Source organism: Fonsecaea monophora, assembly GCF_001642475.1.
Source record: "Fonsecaea monophora strain CBS 269.37 chromosome Unknown Scaff15, whole genome shotgun sequence".
NCBI lineage: Eukaryota > Fungi > Ascomycota > Eurotiomycetes > Chaetothyriales > Herpotrichiellaceae > Fonsecaea > Fonsecaea monophora.
Genome location: NW_019173946.1, coordinates 372,344 through 386,295, shown reverse-complemented (window position 1 = coordinate 386,295; position 13,952 = coordinate 372,344). Strand labels below are relative to the sequence as shown.

At 51.6% G+C, this 13,952-nt stretch overlaps 5 protein-coding genes across 5 annotated transcripts; 1 reads left to right on the top strand and 4 right to left on the bottom strand.

The window, feature by feature from the left end:
- Positions 1-459: 459 nt before the first annotated feature.
- Positions 460-1,660, bottom strand: AYO21_03235 (hypothetical protein; the record flags this gene model as incomplete). The annotated part of the gene is made up of 3 exons (XM_022653209.1): positions 460-586; positions 643-1,448; positions 1,559-1,660. 3 exons carry the CDS (start codon positions 1,658-1,660, stop codon positions 460-462), a joined length of 1,035 nt encoding a protein of 344 aa, XP_022514602.1.
- A 313-nt stretch (positions 1,661-1,973) lies between these two features.
- On the bottom strand, positions 1,974-3,083 carry AYO21_03234 (hypothetical protein; the record flags this gene model as incomplete). Its single annotated transcript, XM_022653208.1, has 3 exons — positions 1,974-2,407; positions 2,458-2,616; positions 2,669-3,083. 3 exons carry the CDS (start codon positions 3,081-3,083, stop codon positions 1,974-1,976), a joined length of 1,008 nt encoding a protein of 335 aa, XP_022514601.1.
- A 244-nt stretch (positions 3,084-3,327) lies between these two features.
- Positions 3,328-4,494, top strand: AYO21_03233 (hypothetical protein; the record flags this gene model as incomplete). The annotated part of the gene is made up of 1 exon (XM_022653207.1): positions 3,328-4,494. One exon carries the CDS (start codon positions 3,328-3,330, stop codon positions 4,492-4,494), a length of 1,167 nt encoding a protein of 388 aa, XP_022514600.1.
- A 2,399-nt stretch (positions 4,495-6,893) lies between these two features.
- Positions 6,894-11,939, bottom strand: AYO21_03232 (hypothetical protein; the record flags this gene model as incomplete). The annotated part of the gene is made up of 2 exons (XM_022653206.1): positions 6,894-11,552; positions 11,610-11,939. The coding sequence occupies 2 exons, from the start codon at positions 11,937-11,939 to the stop codon at positions 6,894-6,896; spliced, it is 4,989 nt and encodes a 1,662-aa protein (XP_022514599.1).
- Positions 11,940-12,683: 744 nt separating this feature from the next.
- AYO21_03231 (hypothetical protein) lies at positions 12,684-13,544 on the bottom strand (the record flags this gene model as incomplete). The annotated part of the gene is made up of 1 exon (XM_022653205.1): positions 12,684-13,544. The coding sequence occupies one exon, from the start codon at positions 13,542-13,544 to the stop codon at positions 12,684-12,686; it is 861 nt and encodes a 286-aa protein (XP_022514598.1).
- Between the last annotated feature and the right edge of the window lie 408 nt (positions 13,545-13,952).

Here is a 13,952-nt window from a genome sequence, read left to right as displayed (position 1 = left end):
GTTGATAACCTGAACTTCATTCCACTTCCCTGCCTCTCTGAAAGGAGGTCATGTCCAACCAAGACAGACACACACTCTCTCTCTTCTGTTCATCCAGCCGAGTCTCACTGATTCATCCAGCACCACGTCTCGCCGGCCTCGATCCCGGCACTTTCGCAAGCTCTCAGCAAAACTTTTACCGCATGGATTCCTTCACGCCTCACATCAACTGTGCAGATTGCGCACATGTGAGTGAGTCCCACTTCGTCATGTTTCCTGCCCATGTCTTGCGCCAGATAGATCTCCTCCAATTGCTTTTGCAGCCAAGAAAGAGCTCCAGTTTGCTCCCTTCTCTCTTTCCGTTGTCACTGTGTATCTCGCCTCATGAAATGTAACGCGGCACATGGCGCTGAAAGTTGCAATGTTCCTCGTTGTACAGGTCGTGCCGGCCACCCAAAAACCCTGGAGGTAGGGATGAGGTCAATTAGCGCCAGCCGCCCTCGCCAGGACTTCAGTGGCTTTGGCCGCAACGGATTCGATAGCTGCGCTCGCTGTGTCGCCAACACTTCCGTTGACATCGGCATTCATCCCTTTGGAGGCACTGGCACTTGAAATGGGATGGTGTTAGCACACGAGCCAAAAGGGCTAGGGGAGGAAACTAACCCAGTGGAAACGGCAGTACGGGACGCATCTGGCTCGTCTGAGACACCATCCTTCTTCTTGATCAGGGTGGCAACTTTTACAACTGCAATTTCTTCCTCTCCAGGACCAGCTGCATCGGTGACTTTGTCGGCGGCAGCAGTGGCAGATTTGCGGGGAGTGGAAGCTTTCTTCCCTTTGGCAGGAGTAGCTTTAGTGTCGCCGTCCATCTCACCATTGTTTTCACTTTCGGTCACCTTCTTCTTGGCGGGAGTTCTCCGCTTCTTCGGCGGCTTCTCGTCCTCGTCACCGTCGCCTGGAGCAGCCTCACCGTTGGCAGCGGCCTCGGCTTCTTTCTCTGCTTTAGTCTTGCGGGACCGCTTCTTGGGGGTCGTAGGAGTCTTGGGTGTAGTTGGGGCTTCTAAGGGAGCAAGGACGTTAGTATGCGAGGCTGTAACCAAAGCGATGAGATGCGTGGAAAACGTGGCTTGAACATGTACATGTTGCGAGTTTTCTTGAGACTGACCTTCAGATCGATTCGCGTCGCCGGCGGCAACAGCGGGAGCAGAGCCACTCTTCTCATCGTCACCGTTGTCATGATCACCACCATCCTTGTCGGCGGCGGCACCAGCACCAGCCTTTGGAGCTGGCTTTGGTGTAGCGACATTCGAGTCTTTGGCTTTGCGAGGTGTTTTGGCCTTTGGCGTGCCCGGTTCATCGGTGGATGACTTCGTGTCAGTGAAGAGCTTCCTCCTGACTACGCACCAGGCGGTCCTCGCTGAAGCCTCGTTTTTGAAACCAAGACGGTCGCAAAGCGCGGCATAGTCGATCTGAAAAGGCCTGTGTCAGCGGGAAAGAATCGTAAGACATCTTTTCAGTGGCCGTGGCGGCGGCAATCTGGTTGATGGCCATTGCACTTGAGAATCAGGGCTAGACTTACCTGGATATCACCACCTTTGACACACTGAAGAGCAGCAAGAGCGACTTCTCCTTCGCGAGAAGTCAAACCACCTGAAGCTTTGGTCGTAGTAGCGTCTGCCATGGTCGGTAGAGCTTGATGGCAATGTATCGAGGCTGAATGTGGCAGGTTGGCTTGTGCAAGGTACGGTGGATGAAGTGTTGACGAAAAGGAAGATGCGTTTGGTTTGAGAGTTGAGAAAGATGGTCAAAGTTGAGGATGAAAGCAATGAGATTTACGGAAAAGACACACAAGAGTGATTGTTGGACTTGGCAAGGGGAATATCATGCCAGTGAATGCTCGATTCTGCCAGACGCTTTTGTTTCAGACACGGTTGAGTGAGAAGTTGAGAAGTGAAGTGAGGTTCAAAAACTGCCAGAATTGACAATGATTTCAATCATCGCCGCCATTTGGATACGGCATTGCTTTCAACCCCAGTAAGTCGTTCGTACACTTTGCTCCAGATTCCCGGAATGACATCTCTTGCTGCCCGTCCACCCGCCGATTCAGGCCGTACATAGAATTGCGTCGGATTCGGTCTCAGAAAGTTACCACGCTGCACCATCGGTCCAATCCACGCAAAGCTAACCGGCCGAAAGAGGCTTTTGATCGGTCTCGTGTCGGCAATTCTCAATGTCACCACATCAGTGATGGTGAATGACCGCATAAATCTCAGATCAAGTGTGGCATCTCCTGGCAGGCTTTTCGCATAAGCCATCGCTACTTTGGGGGACGTCTGAGCCGACGCTGGAAGCCGAAGGAAGATCTCCGTCACCATTGGTCTCAGCGTCCAGTTCACAAAGATGAAGGGCAAGAGGCCCGCAAACCATACTACGATTCAAGATCAGCGGGCTAACAGGACACGATGAGAGAACACTCACTGCCAGCTACAGTCCATAATGAGCTCCCACTAACCCAGTGCGCCGGAGCCACTATGACGGTGACAAACGTCAGGGCCGCAATCGTGGTGAACCGAAGGAATGTGAGCATATATATCCTCCCATTGCCGGCAGTGTATATGCGCAATCTCTTCTTATACACTGTACATGTCAGTGTATGTGTTCGCCGCGGAAAGTTGTACGAACAGCGCACCCTTTGGTTCAGGTCGAGGGGGTAATCTCCTCGTCAACTGCTCGATATGGAGCCGTTCTTTGGGTGACAGGGTCAAGTTTGGAGCGATCTCAGCCTTGGGAATCACCTTGAAGGGAACCTCAACATCGCGGCCTGTGTCGAGAGACTTTTCCTGCTCTTCCTGGGGTATGAGTTGCTTATTTTCTGACGCGCGCTGGGCTGGAGGTATCAACGGTCGAGCAAGGTTTGTTTTCTGAGCCTGCAGTTGACTGTGAACAACTTGAATTGGAACACTTTCGCTCTTTGGGTGCTGGGATTTTTTTAGCCTTTGGTGCAAAGTGCTGAATTGAGTCCTTCTCGAGGCAGCATATTGCCGGGAGCAGGATTGGAAGGCATAGCGGAGTTCAGCCACCAGAGCTGATGGCAAGCCCCTCATCTGTCTCTATCGTATCGGACTGCGGTCAGTAATAACTGGTGTAGAATTTGAGACACGCGGTTGCAACCATCCATTGAAGTTGGAGATCCGCGCATCGCGTCCTGCGACGGAAACTGCGCCGAGGATTGAAGACAATCTCGCCCAGTCGCCGTCCCCTTCTTCCACCAAAGAACCCCTCGTCAATGCTTCCTAGATATCATGTTCACATCTGGATGAACGCGTCACTTCCGACTTTTCTACCAAAATGCGGTGCTGGGTGCTGACGAGGCTCTTGACGGTGATATCGCTGATATCTCTCTGGCCAGGGGTTCTAGCGTATGTCCCGCTCTCTGACGAGACGCTGCAACATGGTCTTCCCCGTCCAGAGACCAGCGATTTCGACATACACACCGGAAATCTCCTTGCGCCTATATTGATTCCACGAGTTCCCGGCACCGAGGGCTCCAAGAAGGTCCTCCAGCATTTCGTCGATTTCTTCCACGCCTCTTTGCCGGATTGGTCATTGACCTTCCAGAATTCGACCGCAAAGACACCCACCCACGGAGACAAGGAGGTGCCGTTTGTGAATTTGATTGCCACTCGAGACCCCCCTTGGACACAGTCCGGCAATGTCGGGCGCTTGACCCTGGTAGCGCATTACGATTCCAAGTACGAGCCGAAAGGATTCATTGGTGCAATCGATTCGGCGGCACCGTGCGCCATGATCATGCATGCCATCAGATCTATAGACGCAGCTTTGGCCAAGAAGTGGTCTACGATGCAAGAGCAAGGGTTTACTGATCCTGAATTTGAGGAGCAGAGGGGAATTCAAGTCCTATTTCTCGACGGCGAGGAGGCTTTTCTCAGCTGGACTGCGACCGACAGTATATATGGAGCCAGGTCGCTCGCCGAGGAGTGGGAGCACACCATGCACCCAGCCACGAGTGTCTACAAAAACCACCTCGACTCTATCGAACTGTTTGTGCTGCTCGATCTCCTCGGGTCCTCAGAAGACCGACCAATTCCGTCCTGGCAACACACCTCTCATTGGTCATATGTGAAAATGGCCGAGGCCGAGCAACGACTTCGCAAGCTGGGCATGTTCCGGAGTAACCCATCGCGGACGTGGCTACCCGAAAAGGATAAGAAGGAGACTGATAGATTCGACAGCTATATTATGCAAGACGATCATATCCCTTTCATCGCTCGGGGTGTCCAAGTCTTGCACCTCATCCCCGCTCGGTTTCCTTCTGTTTGGCACACGATGAAGGATGATGGCGCGCATCTAGACATCCCCACGGTGGAAGACTGGGCTCTCCTTACTACAGTGTTTGCCGCCGAATATATGGAGCTGGAGGGCTTCTTTGGAGACTCGGCAACAGCTAAGTATGACAAAAGGCATGACGGGTTTACAAGTAAGGATGAACTATAGCCACATTTGTTATCGGCGTCAATGAGTCTGACCTGTGGACTTAGAAGGCTGAGCCAATCGGGGTATGGCACCCTACGACTTTACGATGTCGGTGTCATCAGCTCCAGCTCCAGCTCGCAACCCTAGGCACCCACCACCACATGCTGGTTACAGAGAACCGACCAGCTAACATTCTGCGACACCACCGAGCACCCCTTTAGAGACTTCAAGCCTGCCTTCCAGAATTGTCTCAGGATCAAACGGGGTTGAAGCCCCCTTCTCGTGCGGATAGAGACTGCCGGAGTATCTGCTTTCAACCCTATGTTGCGCAGGGTACACTTGCAGCCACAGTCTACGGTGGGCAACGCCTATGCTCTTTTCGCCCTGGTGTAACAGCTCCTCTGGGAAAGGCTCTTTCTGCTATTGGTCCGCTGGCGCCAGAAAGGGCCGAGTAAAGGCACCAAGAAGGAACAGATGCAGGTTGCTGATGGCGCGGTGGACCTACAAGCACCGAGTACTGGCACCACACCCACCCAACACCAGGCTCCGGCTTTGCTTTGTCAGGAACAAACCGGATTATACAGACCTATCACGTGATACCCAGCCTTGTTGTGGGACCTCCCTTCTGGGCTAAGGGTGTTGCACTGATCTTCCACGACATGCCATTGGACCTATATGACATGCAGATCGTGGTCCATGAAAGAGATGGTTAGGGTGCTCGCCCCCATTCTGATTCGCATGATGACACGACGAGATTGAGCCACAACTGTCGCGGCTAGGGTTATACATGCATTCACCATTTATCCAGGCACTTTCCTGTCTCGGACGGCTTCCTGTTTTGACATGCTATACAAAGTTCAGTCATTCCATTCTACAACCTCCTGACTTTCGTCTTTTGTGCGCTCTCTCATTTACACGCCTACCTCTCACGGCACGCCTGCCTCTTTTATCCAAGCGTTCCCCATACATCAGAGGCCTAAATCGTTTGTTTTGGGTTCATCTTCACGCAAAAACAACTTGTCGCGGCTTCCTCTCATGGACGCCTTCCCTTTCAGTTTGCCATCTGTCGTCCAATATGGCTTTTCTTTTCTGATTTCTTGCTCTTTTCGGTACGCATTCCTCATTCTCTATGCCTTCCCTTCTGGAATGTCTTGTTTGGATGCCTCTTTTTCCACAGTTTCCTCAAATTCAAAGGCGTTCTATTCTATTCCGGTACGCTTTCCAAGACAAGGAACCAACGACTTGATATCAACCACACCCGTTTCTCGCTTGCACGGGCTCAACACCTGTCCTGGAAGACTCCCATCTCTCCGCTTCTGCCCCTCCTTCTGAACAGCCTCCCTCTTTCGATGGATTGTTAACACCGCCCCTATGGCTCTCCACTGCTTTGCTTTGCTTTGCTTTGCTTTGCTTTGCTTTGCTTTGCTTTGCTTTGCTTTGCTTTGCTTTGCTTTGCTTTGCTTTGCTTTGCTTTGCTTTGCTTTGCTTTGCTTTGCTTTGCTTTTTTTTGCTTTGCTTTGCTTTCCCTCCCTCTAGCCGTCTCCCCTACCTGCACGAGTGCACCAGGACTCTCTCGTCGCTTGTTTAGGGGTATGTGAATGAGTGAGTGATATGCGTATGCGCAGCCTTGACCTCTGGTCTCTGATCTGTGATTTCTGTTCTCTGACCCTATTCCCCTTTTCGGAAACCACAACCTCGCCTCCTACGAACCAAACCACTTCTCGCTTAACGAATATACTATACCCTCACCATGCCGCTTTTCCGGAGGTCTTTCTGTTTCCCCCTTACCTAGCTGGCGGCGCTTGGCCTCGAAGTGGAAAAGTCACCACCTCGCCAATAAATAGCCGTTCTCGCTGTGTTGAGACGGACTGGAAATGGAAAGGGAAAGGGATTCCTTCCGCAATAGGAACGGACGAAATCCCAAACCAGAATACTGTTGCGGTACGTTGCGTTGCGGTACGGTGTGTGGATAGATATCCAGGATGGCTTCTGCCAGGTCACATAACATGTAATATAATATAATTCATACTCAGAAAGCATTATACTAGGTCGATATCATATTGTATGATTCGTACAATTCATATCGTTGTCATCATTAAGAACTAAAGGTAACTCCATATCCCGGCCACGCCAGACCAGACCAAACCAAACCAGACCATACCGCGCCATATCGTACCTTGCCTTGAGCATGCCAATTTTTCGAAATCCTTTTTTGTCTACTATGTACTCATAATTACTCACTCGGTGCTCACAGAAAAAGCATTTCCACTTCTGAGGGTTTTACTTTTGGGACAATTCCCCCCTTTTTTTTCTTCTTCCGTCAACAGACATACCTACCTTAGGTACCTGTATCTACTTCATTTCCTTGCTGTAACTTTTGGGTGGGTGGTTGTGATGTTGGGTGAATGCTGGTTTCAGGGTTAAATTCCCCATCCATGCTCTGGGCTGTCGTCGTCCTCCTGGTCGTTCTTCTTCGCACCGCTGGTGCTTGGCTTGTTGGTGGTGGTGGTGGTGGTGTCGCTAGAATGGGGAGCAGGATTTCCTCCTTCTGTGACTGCTCGATCCTCTTCTTGCTCCTGCTCTGGCTCGGGTTGCTGATCTTGGCCCTCCGCGCCGCCGCCACCAATCCCCATGATCCTCTCCAGCTCCGCTCTTTCACCACTCATCTCGACCATGCCTCTAAACACGCCTCCTTTCTTGCCCATCAACTCCCGGGGACCGTCAAACTCGAGCACCTTTCCTTCTCCCATGACCAGGATCTTGTCAAAGTCTGCAATCGTGCTCAGCCTGTGCGCAATCACGATCAACGTGCTGTCCGTAAACTCCTCGCGGATGCTGCGCTGGATCAGGGCGTCCGTCTCCATGTCCACCGCCGACGTTGCCTCGTCCAAGACCATGATTTTGGGTCGAGAGACGATCGCCCGGGCGAGACAGAGAAGTTGTCGTTGTCCCTGGGAGAGGTTTAAGCCGCCTTCAGAGATCTTGGACGAGAGGCTGCGGAAGATATTGGTGTTGGTTTGCCCTCCCTCCTCGGCGTCGTGCTGACCTAAGATGGGTGTAGCACTTCCACTAGCCACGGCCGATGATGAAGCCGTGGTGGATGAAATCAAATGCACCCGCGCCAGGGCATCTTTCAGCTCCTTATCTGTTTGTTGCTCGAACGGGTCGAGGTTGCTCCTGACCGTCCCCGAAAAGAGGACCGGGTCCTGTGGAATGATTGCCAGCCTCGAACGCAAATCGTACAGCTTGATCTTGGAGATGTCTATTCCGTCAATCAAGATGCTCCCGCTTCGGGCCTCGAGGAATCGGAACAAGGCAAGTGTGAGCGAAGATTTTCCCGCGCCCGTGCGTCCGACAACGCCTACTCGCTGATTTTTGGTCACTCTGAATGTCAACCCTTTCAATACTGGTGGCAGGTCAGGCGCGTAGCCAACTACCAGATCGCTGACCTCGAGATTGCCCTCGGTGGGCCACGCCGCTGGTGCGTCCACACCGCCTTGACTCTCGGTTGTAATGTTGCTATACTCCACAATTCTCTCGGTGGCGTTCATGTCCAACTCCACGTTCGAGTACTGTCGCAGGAACCAGATCACACCTTCGCTCATTCCGAGTGCGAAACTCAGGGCAAATCCGGCAAGACTGGAGTCAATGCTCGTGATGGACACAATAAGGGCTGCCGTGATGGCTGCGAATAGGGCGCCAACCATGTTCAACCGCCACCCCATCCAGCGATTGAACAGCCAGAGATGCCAGTACGCGCGACAATGTCGGTCAATTTTGGTGTACATCTTGTCGAGGTATGTGTCAGACTTGTCAAACGCACGGATTGTCCCAATGCCCATAAGCACCGAGCCAAATTGCTCAAAGACGGGAGACTTGGCATTGCTCTCCAATCTCTTCACCTCCCGGGCACCAGCGAGATAACGTAGTGCGTAATACATGGAGATCGAAAGCAGTCCGACGGCAAAGACGATCATGAACGGCGACACGAATAGTCCTGCAATCACGACTGATAAAACGTGCATCATGTTGTGGAGCATAAACGCCAAATCCATAGCTATGCGCGAATCGAGCATGTTGAAGTCGGAAGTGAAGCGGTTGAGGATACGTCCGACTGGCACGGTATCAAGCCATCGTAGAGGAGCGCGGAGAACGGCGAAGGCGAGTGCTTCAAAAAGGATCTTGGAGGCGCGAATTGAGGCTATAAAGACGAGAAAGTAGCGAATTGTGCCAATCAGCCAGGCGACGAGGGAGATACCAAGGTAGACGCCCAAGTAATATCGAAGGTTCGCATCAATAGCCGCAGTAGAGAGTTCCGAGTGGAGGTGGTGATAGAAGGTACTCAAAGATTGTGAAACCAGCCTCTGGGGAAAGATATGCTCCGTCTCCGTGCGGTACGATCTCGTCCACACACTGATCCAGTACGACCTGCTCAGGTAGACGGCTACCCAAATACCAAAGAAGGCGAGGATGAACAGCCAATAACCAAACCCGCCAGAAGCCTTGAAATAGGCGGCGTAGATCTTGTACTTCACAGCACCGGTCTCTCGCTTCTCTTCTTCTGTAAACTTCTTTGGCGGGTCACGGCTCTGCTTCGCGTCATTGAGACTCGCGCGCGATGGACGCCGCATCAGATTGTCGCCCACGTCGCTAAGAGCAGATTTGCGTCTCGAACGGCGTGAGTGGTTGGTCAACAACTTCTGGAGGCCGCCGCCGTCGTCAACGGTGAGATTTTCGACCGCATCCTCTTCCTCGTCCTTCTTTCGGTCTGCTTCGCCTTCCTCGGCGAGGATCGTTTTGAGTTTCCCAGTGCGCCGCAATTCCTCCGTTCTGCCTGCTTGTTCAACGGTGCCGTTGGACAATAGGACACTGTAGTTTGTTTTTGGGAGACACAGGGCGACGTGGTGCGTCACCAGGATTCTCGTTCTATTCTGGCCCAGCTCTCCTACGAGAGCTTGTTCGAACAGATGTCGACCAACATGGGCGTCCACTGCTGAAAAGATATCATCCAGCACCATAATACCAGCTCTCGAGTACAGGGCGCGAGCAAATGAGACCCGCCATTTCTGCCCGCCGCTCAGATTGATGCCATTGGCACCAATGTCAGTAAGTTCCCCATCCGGCAGCATTTCGAGGTCCTTTGTCAAAGCACAGGCATGCAGAACCTTTTGGTATCGGTCGTTGTCTAGAGGAAGTCCAAATAGGATGTTGTCTCGGATAGTGGCGTTCTCGATCCAGGGAATTTGAGCGACATAGGCAATAGACGATTCAATTACCCAGTTACTCCTGTTTGCAAGTGAGTCATATCGCTGGTCAGCGGGCGGTGGTTTGGGGACGAAAATTTCGCCCGCAAGGACCTCTGCCTCGCCGATAATGGAGGCTAGTAGCAAGCTCTTCCCAGACCCTGTGCGACCCGATATGACACTCAATTCGTTCTTGGGGAAGACGAGGTTCAAGTTGCGCAAAGCGAAATGGCCTTCCTCGTTGTCCGGGTTGTCCGATGGCCAAGAAATCGTAGCGTCTTTGAAAACCACAGTGTCTCCAGGCTTGGTGCCATCGATTCTTTCGGGCGCGTCGAGGTACTCCTGAACCCGACCTGCAGACACAATGGCATCGAGAAGATCTGTGATCATTTCTGGAATAATGGCCAACGTCATTTCAATGGCTTCAAAGACGGAAATGGTCGTAAAAGCCACTGACGCAGTCAATTGCTTGTAGATCAAGACATATGTTGTGAGAGACACAGCCGCCAGCATGACGGGTCCGAAAATCCAAATACTGATCAGTGTAGTGTCATACACAAAAACTCGCCATTGGGTCTTCAGCTCCCTTCTCCGCGTCTCAAGGATCTTTGCGTACCAGTCCCTTTCAAGGGCACTGAACTTGATTTGACGGATGCCCTGCAGAGCTTCGGTCACTACCGCCATTTTCTGATCGCGATATTTCATCAGGTCGTCTTGGGCAGCGGCATATCGTTTGGCAGCTATGATGTTGATGGGGGTGATCAATGCGGGAGCCGCCAGTCCAGCGAGTAACGGAATAGGTCCTATCAATTTTGTCAAGAAGCCGATGGCAAATATAAATTTGATGGCAGATCCCAGAAAGACGTAGTTGAACGTCGCAAAGTCCGCGATGCGCTTCGAGTCGACACCGACCAAGTTGATGGTGCTTTGTTTCGACTTCTGAAAGTCTCCCTCTTCGTCCTCTTCCGGAGTTCGATCTTCTCCCTTGTGGCCGGCGTCGGTGTTGACTACGACTTCACCGTTCAAATTTCCATTGGCCTCTTCCCCTTCCTGCTTCTTGCCTGTGCCTTTGACGTCTTTTCGTCGAATAGCTTTTCCAAACACGACAGCGGACAGTTGTTCGTAGATTGGCACGCCGATCTTCATGAATGTGATAAAGAACATCCAAGCCTCGAGCCAGGATGAAAAGGTGATGGACAAACCAAGGCCGATCACCAATAGCCATGATGTGATCGCCACATCTTCACCTTCATCTCGGGCTTCAAGTGTACGCAGGATAAAGTAGAGGGCAAGTTGGGGTAGAAAATCCGTGATGGAACATGTCGCTTGTAAAACCCACTGCTGAATGAAAGACCATTTGTGTGCCCAGAAGAGCGTCTTCCAGAGTTTGTCTTTGCGGCCCACGGCCTCGAAGTTGGCTCTTAATTCTCGAGAACGGGTGTCGTGGTCGATCTCATAGAGATCATCATAGTCAAGGCCCTTGTTCTTGGCCGCAAACGATAGGATCGCTGAAGCCCAAGAGAAGGTGAGCTTTGATAGGGCGGCAACTGTGTTTTGTCGGTCGACCACCTTGTCATTCCAATAGACATCAGGCCGCCGAGGAATCGACAGGCCTGCAAAGAGAAGGAGGATTCCACAGATGAATTGAACAAGTGATAGTGTGAGGTGGACGTTGCGCGGCAGTGGAGTGACTTTCGACTGCCATAGGGATATATTCTCCACAGCTACAGCGATGGCTATGAGCAAGCTGGAGAAGCTTGTAAAGATCCCAAGACGATATCGGTGCTTGGAGGAAGGTGTAACATAGATAGCAACAGTTTGGAACAAGACCAGAAACTAAAACAAATTAGACGTTACGACTCTCGACCATGCAGTATCAATCGCCAGACTCACCCAGGTTGCAAATTGAAGCCATTGTTCGACGGTAAGAGATAGATGTGGACGAGTAGTTGTCAGTACTGCGGTACCCAGAGCATCGAGAAAAGCAATGGTAGAAATTATGATTAGTATCAATCGAACGACGAAGTCGGAATATGCTCGTTGAGATTCCTCCGTCGCCTTTCCGTCTTTATCCTCATAAGATCCCAAAAGCTCTTGATAATGGTCTTTCTTCGCTCGAATGCGCAGGAGGACCTGACGAAGCGCTGGAATTGATATGGCGCCGACAACAGCCAGACATGCTATTGAGATTGCAACAGAAGTTGACGAATGATGCGCAGTCATGATGGGACAGGCCAATGCGGTCCGATTAGAGAGCTAGGTATGTGCAGGACATGGTACTCGACACAAACAGTGACTATGATGACAGGAAAACGTATGGCAGACTTTATGTTCCAGTTTTGAGCAGAAGAGAGAAGATGCAGAATTTTTAATGGCAGAAGCGCAACGTGATAGAATTCTTAGTGCCAGGGCCAAAGCCGGAAGGATGCAACTTCACCAACACCAACAACTGTAAAATGTGACCAGAGAACTGTCTGGAGCCAGGTCAAGTCATTGTCCAGGTTCTGTCTGAGGTGACGGGTGTATAACGATAGCGGTAGAGAAAGGATAAATTTCGTATTCGGAGAGGCGTAACAAGATTGGGCAGGTCGATAGCTTTTCGCTCGTAACTACGTCGTCGGTGGAGGCGAAGCGAGCTCCGCGTCAAGAGTCCGTCTTCAACCTCCACCATCCTTGCCATCCGTCTCCAACACCCATTGGTAGAGAGTGTACGTACCCTTCTCGCTAGTTGCAGATCCCTGACCCTACAGAGTTCCCAATGACTCACCCTGATATGGAGTTTCTACACCATGTGTCAACGATATGCTGGGCGCAGGCACCACTTTCTAGGGAGAAACGACATTGTTAGGAACAATACATCCCGAATATTCATGGACAATTTGTGCGCTACATAAATGTTCTGCTCAAGAAACCTGTACTCCAATCTCCCCATTTATCCATTTCCTTTTTGTGTCCCTTTGATCCCTTTTACTCCGAGTCGATAACCACAACCTCGGCCTCTGCGTCGCCAATGCTTTCAACCTTGAGCACATCACCTGCATTGACATGACTCACATACGCGCCATCTCCTTCCTTAAGAATGGCGTCTTCTCGTCCGTCCAGCCGGACCTTGGCTTTTCCACCTTTTGTTTCTGGTAAGTGGATGTATACTTTTCGGTCGGATTTGGACGTGACAACATCACCGCCGCCAACCTGGTAATCGAATGCATTGTTGACCGGGATGATGCCTGCACTGAAGACAAGATCGGCATGAATGGGGATGGTGCCCTCCTTGGTGGGAATGGCTGCCTTCTCCTCTTCCAGTGTCGCTTTGGGACCCGCCTTCAATGGAGTGATGATGGTGACAAAATCTTTGCGCTTGTCTTCTTCCGAGAACGTGCTGGTGTGGTAGATGGGGGGCAGGTTTCTCTTCCACGGCAGGGCCCAGATCTGGAGAAAGTGCACCCAATCTTTGTTGTGTTCATTGTATTCGCTGTGAGAAATCCCCCTTCCACCCGTGGTGAACTGCACATCTCCGCGGTGGAGGCGGAAGAATTTGTCCTTGTCTTGAGACTCTGCACCCTTCTTTTGCATCGAATCGCGGTGGGTCAGTTCACCCGACAAGACATAGGAGAAGATTTCGGCGTTTTGATGGAAATGTGTGGGGAAGCCCTCGCCAGGCATGACGCGATCTTCGTTCAATACCCTCAGCGATCCGAATTGGGTGTATCTGGGATCGTGCCAGCTGGCAAAGGAGAAGGTGTGTTTGGTGTCGAGCCAGCCATGGTTGGCTGCGCCCCGAGTGCTGGAAGGGCGGGGGACGATCTTTGCGTGGGATAGGTTCGACATGGTTGCTTTCAGCGCGGTGGCTGCTCTCATAGGGTCTTGTGTGTTGTGGATGGTATTGGTATTTGCGCTGGTGCTGAGCATGAAAATCGCTGCGACTGCTGTAAGAAGTGCTGTTGATGTTATGAATAGTGTGGTTTTTTGATGGGCCAAGTTGGAGAACATCGAGAGGGAACGAAACTTATATACTTAGACCTGGTGTTATTGGTAGAGCATGGTGGACACATCGAGAACAGCCTCTTGGGCGCATTATAGTCGACTTTGTAAGTCGACGGTCAGGCAAGAAGGAGTAAACAGCTCGAGGTCAGCGAGTGGAAGAGGTTATCCAATCCTTGGGTAAGCGAAAGAGAAGGACGGAATGCAAATCGCGGCCAACCAACCAGCGGTGCGCATGGATTTTTTGTCAGCAAG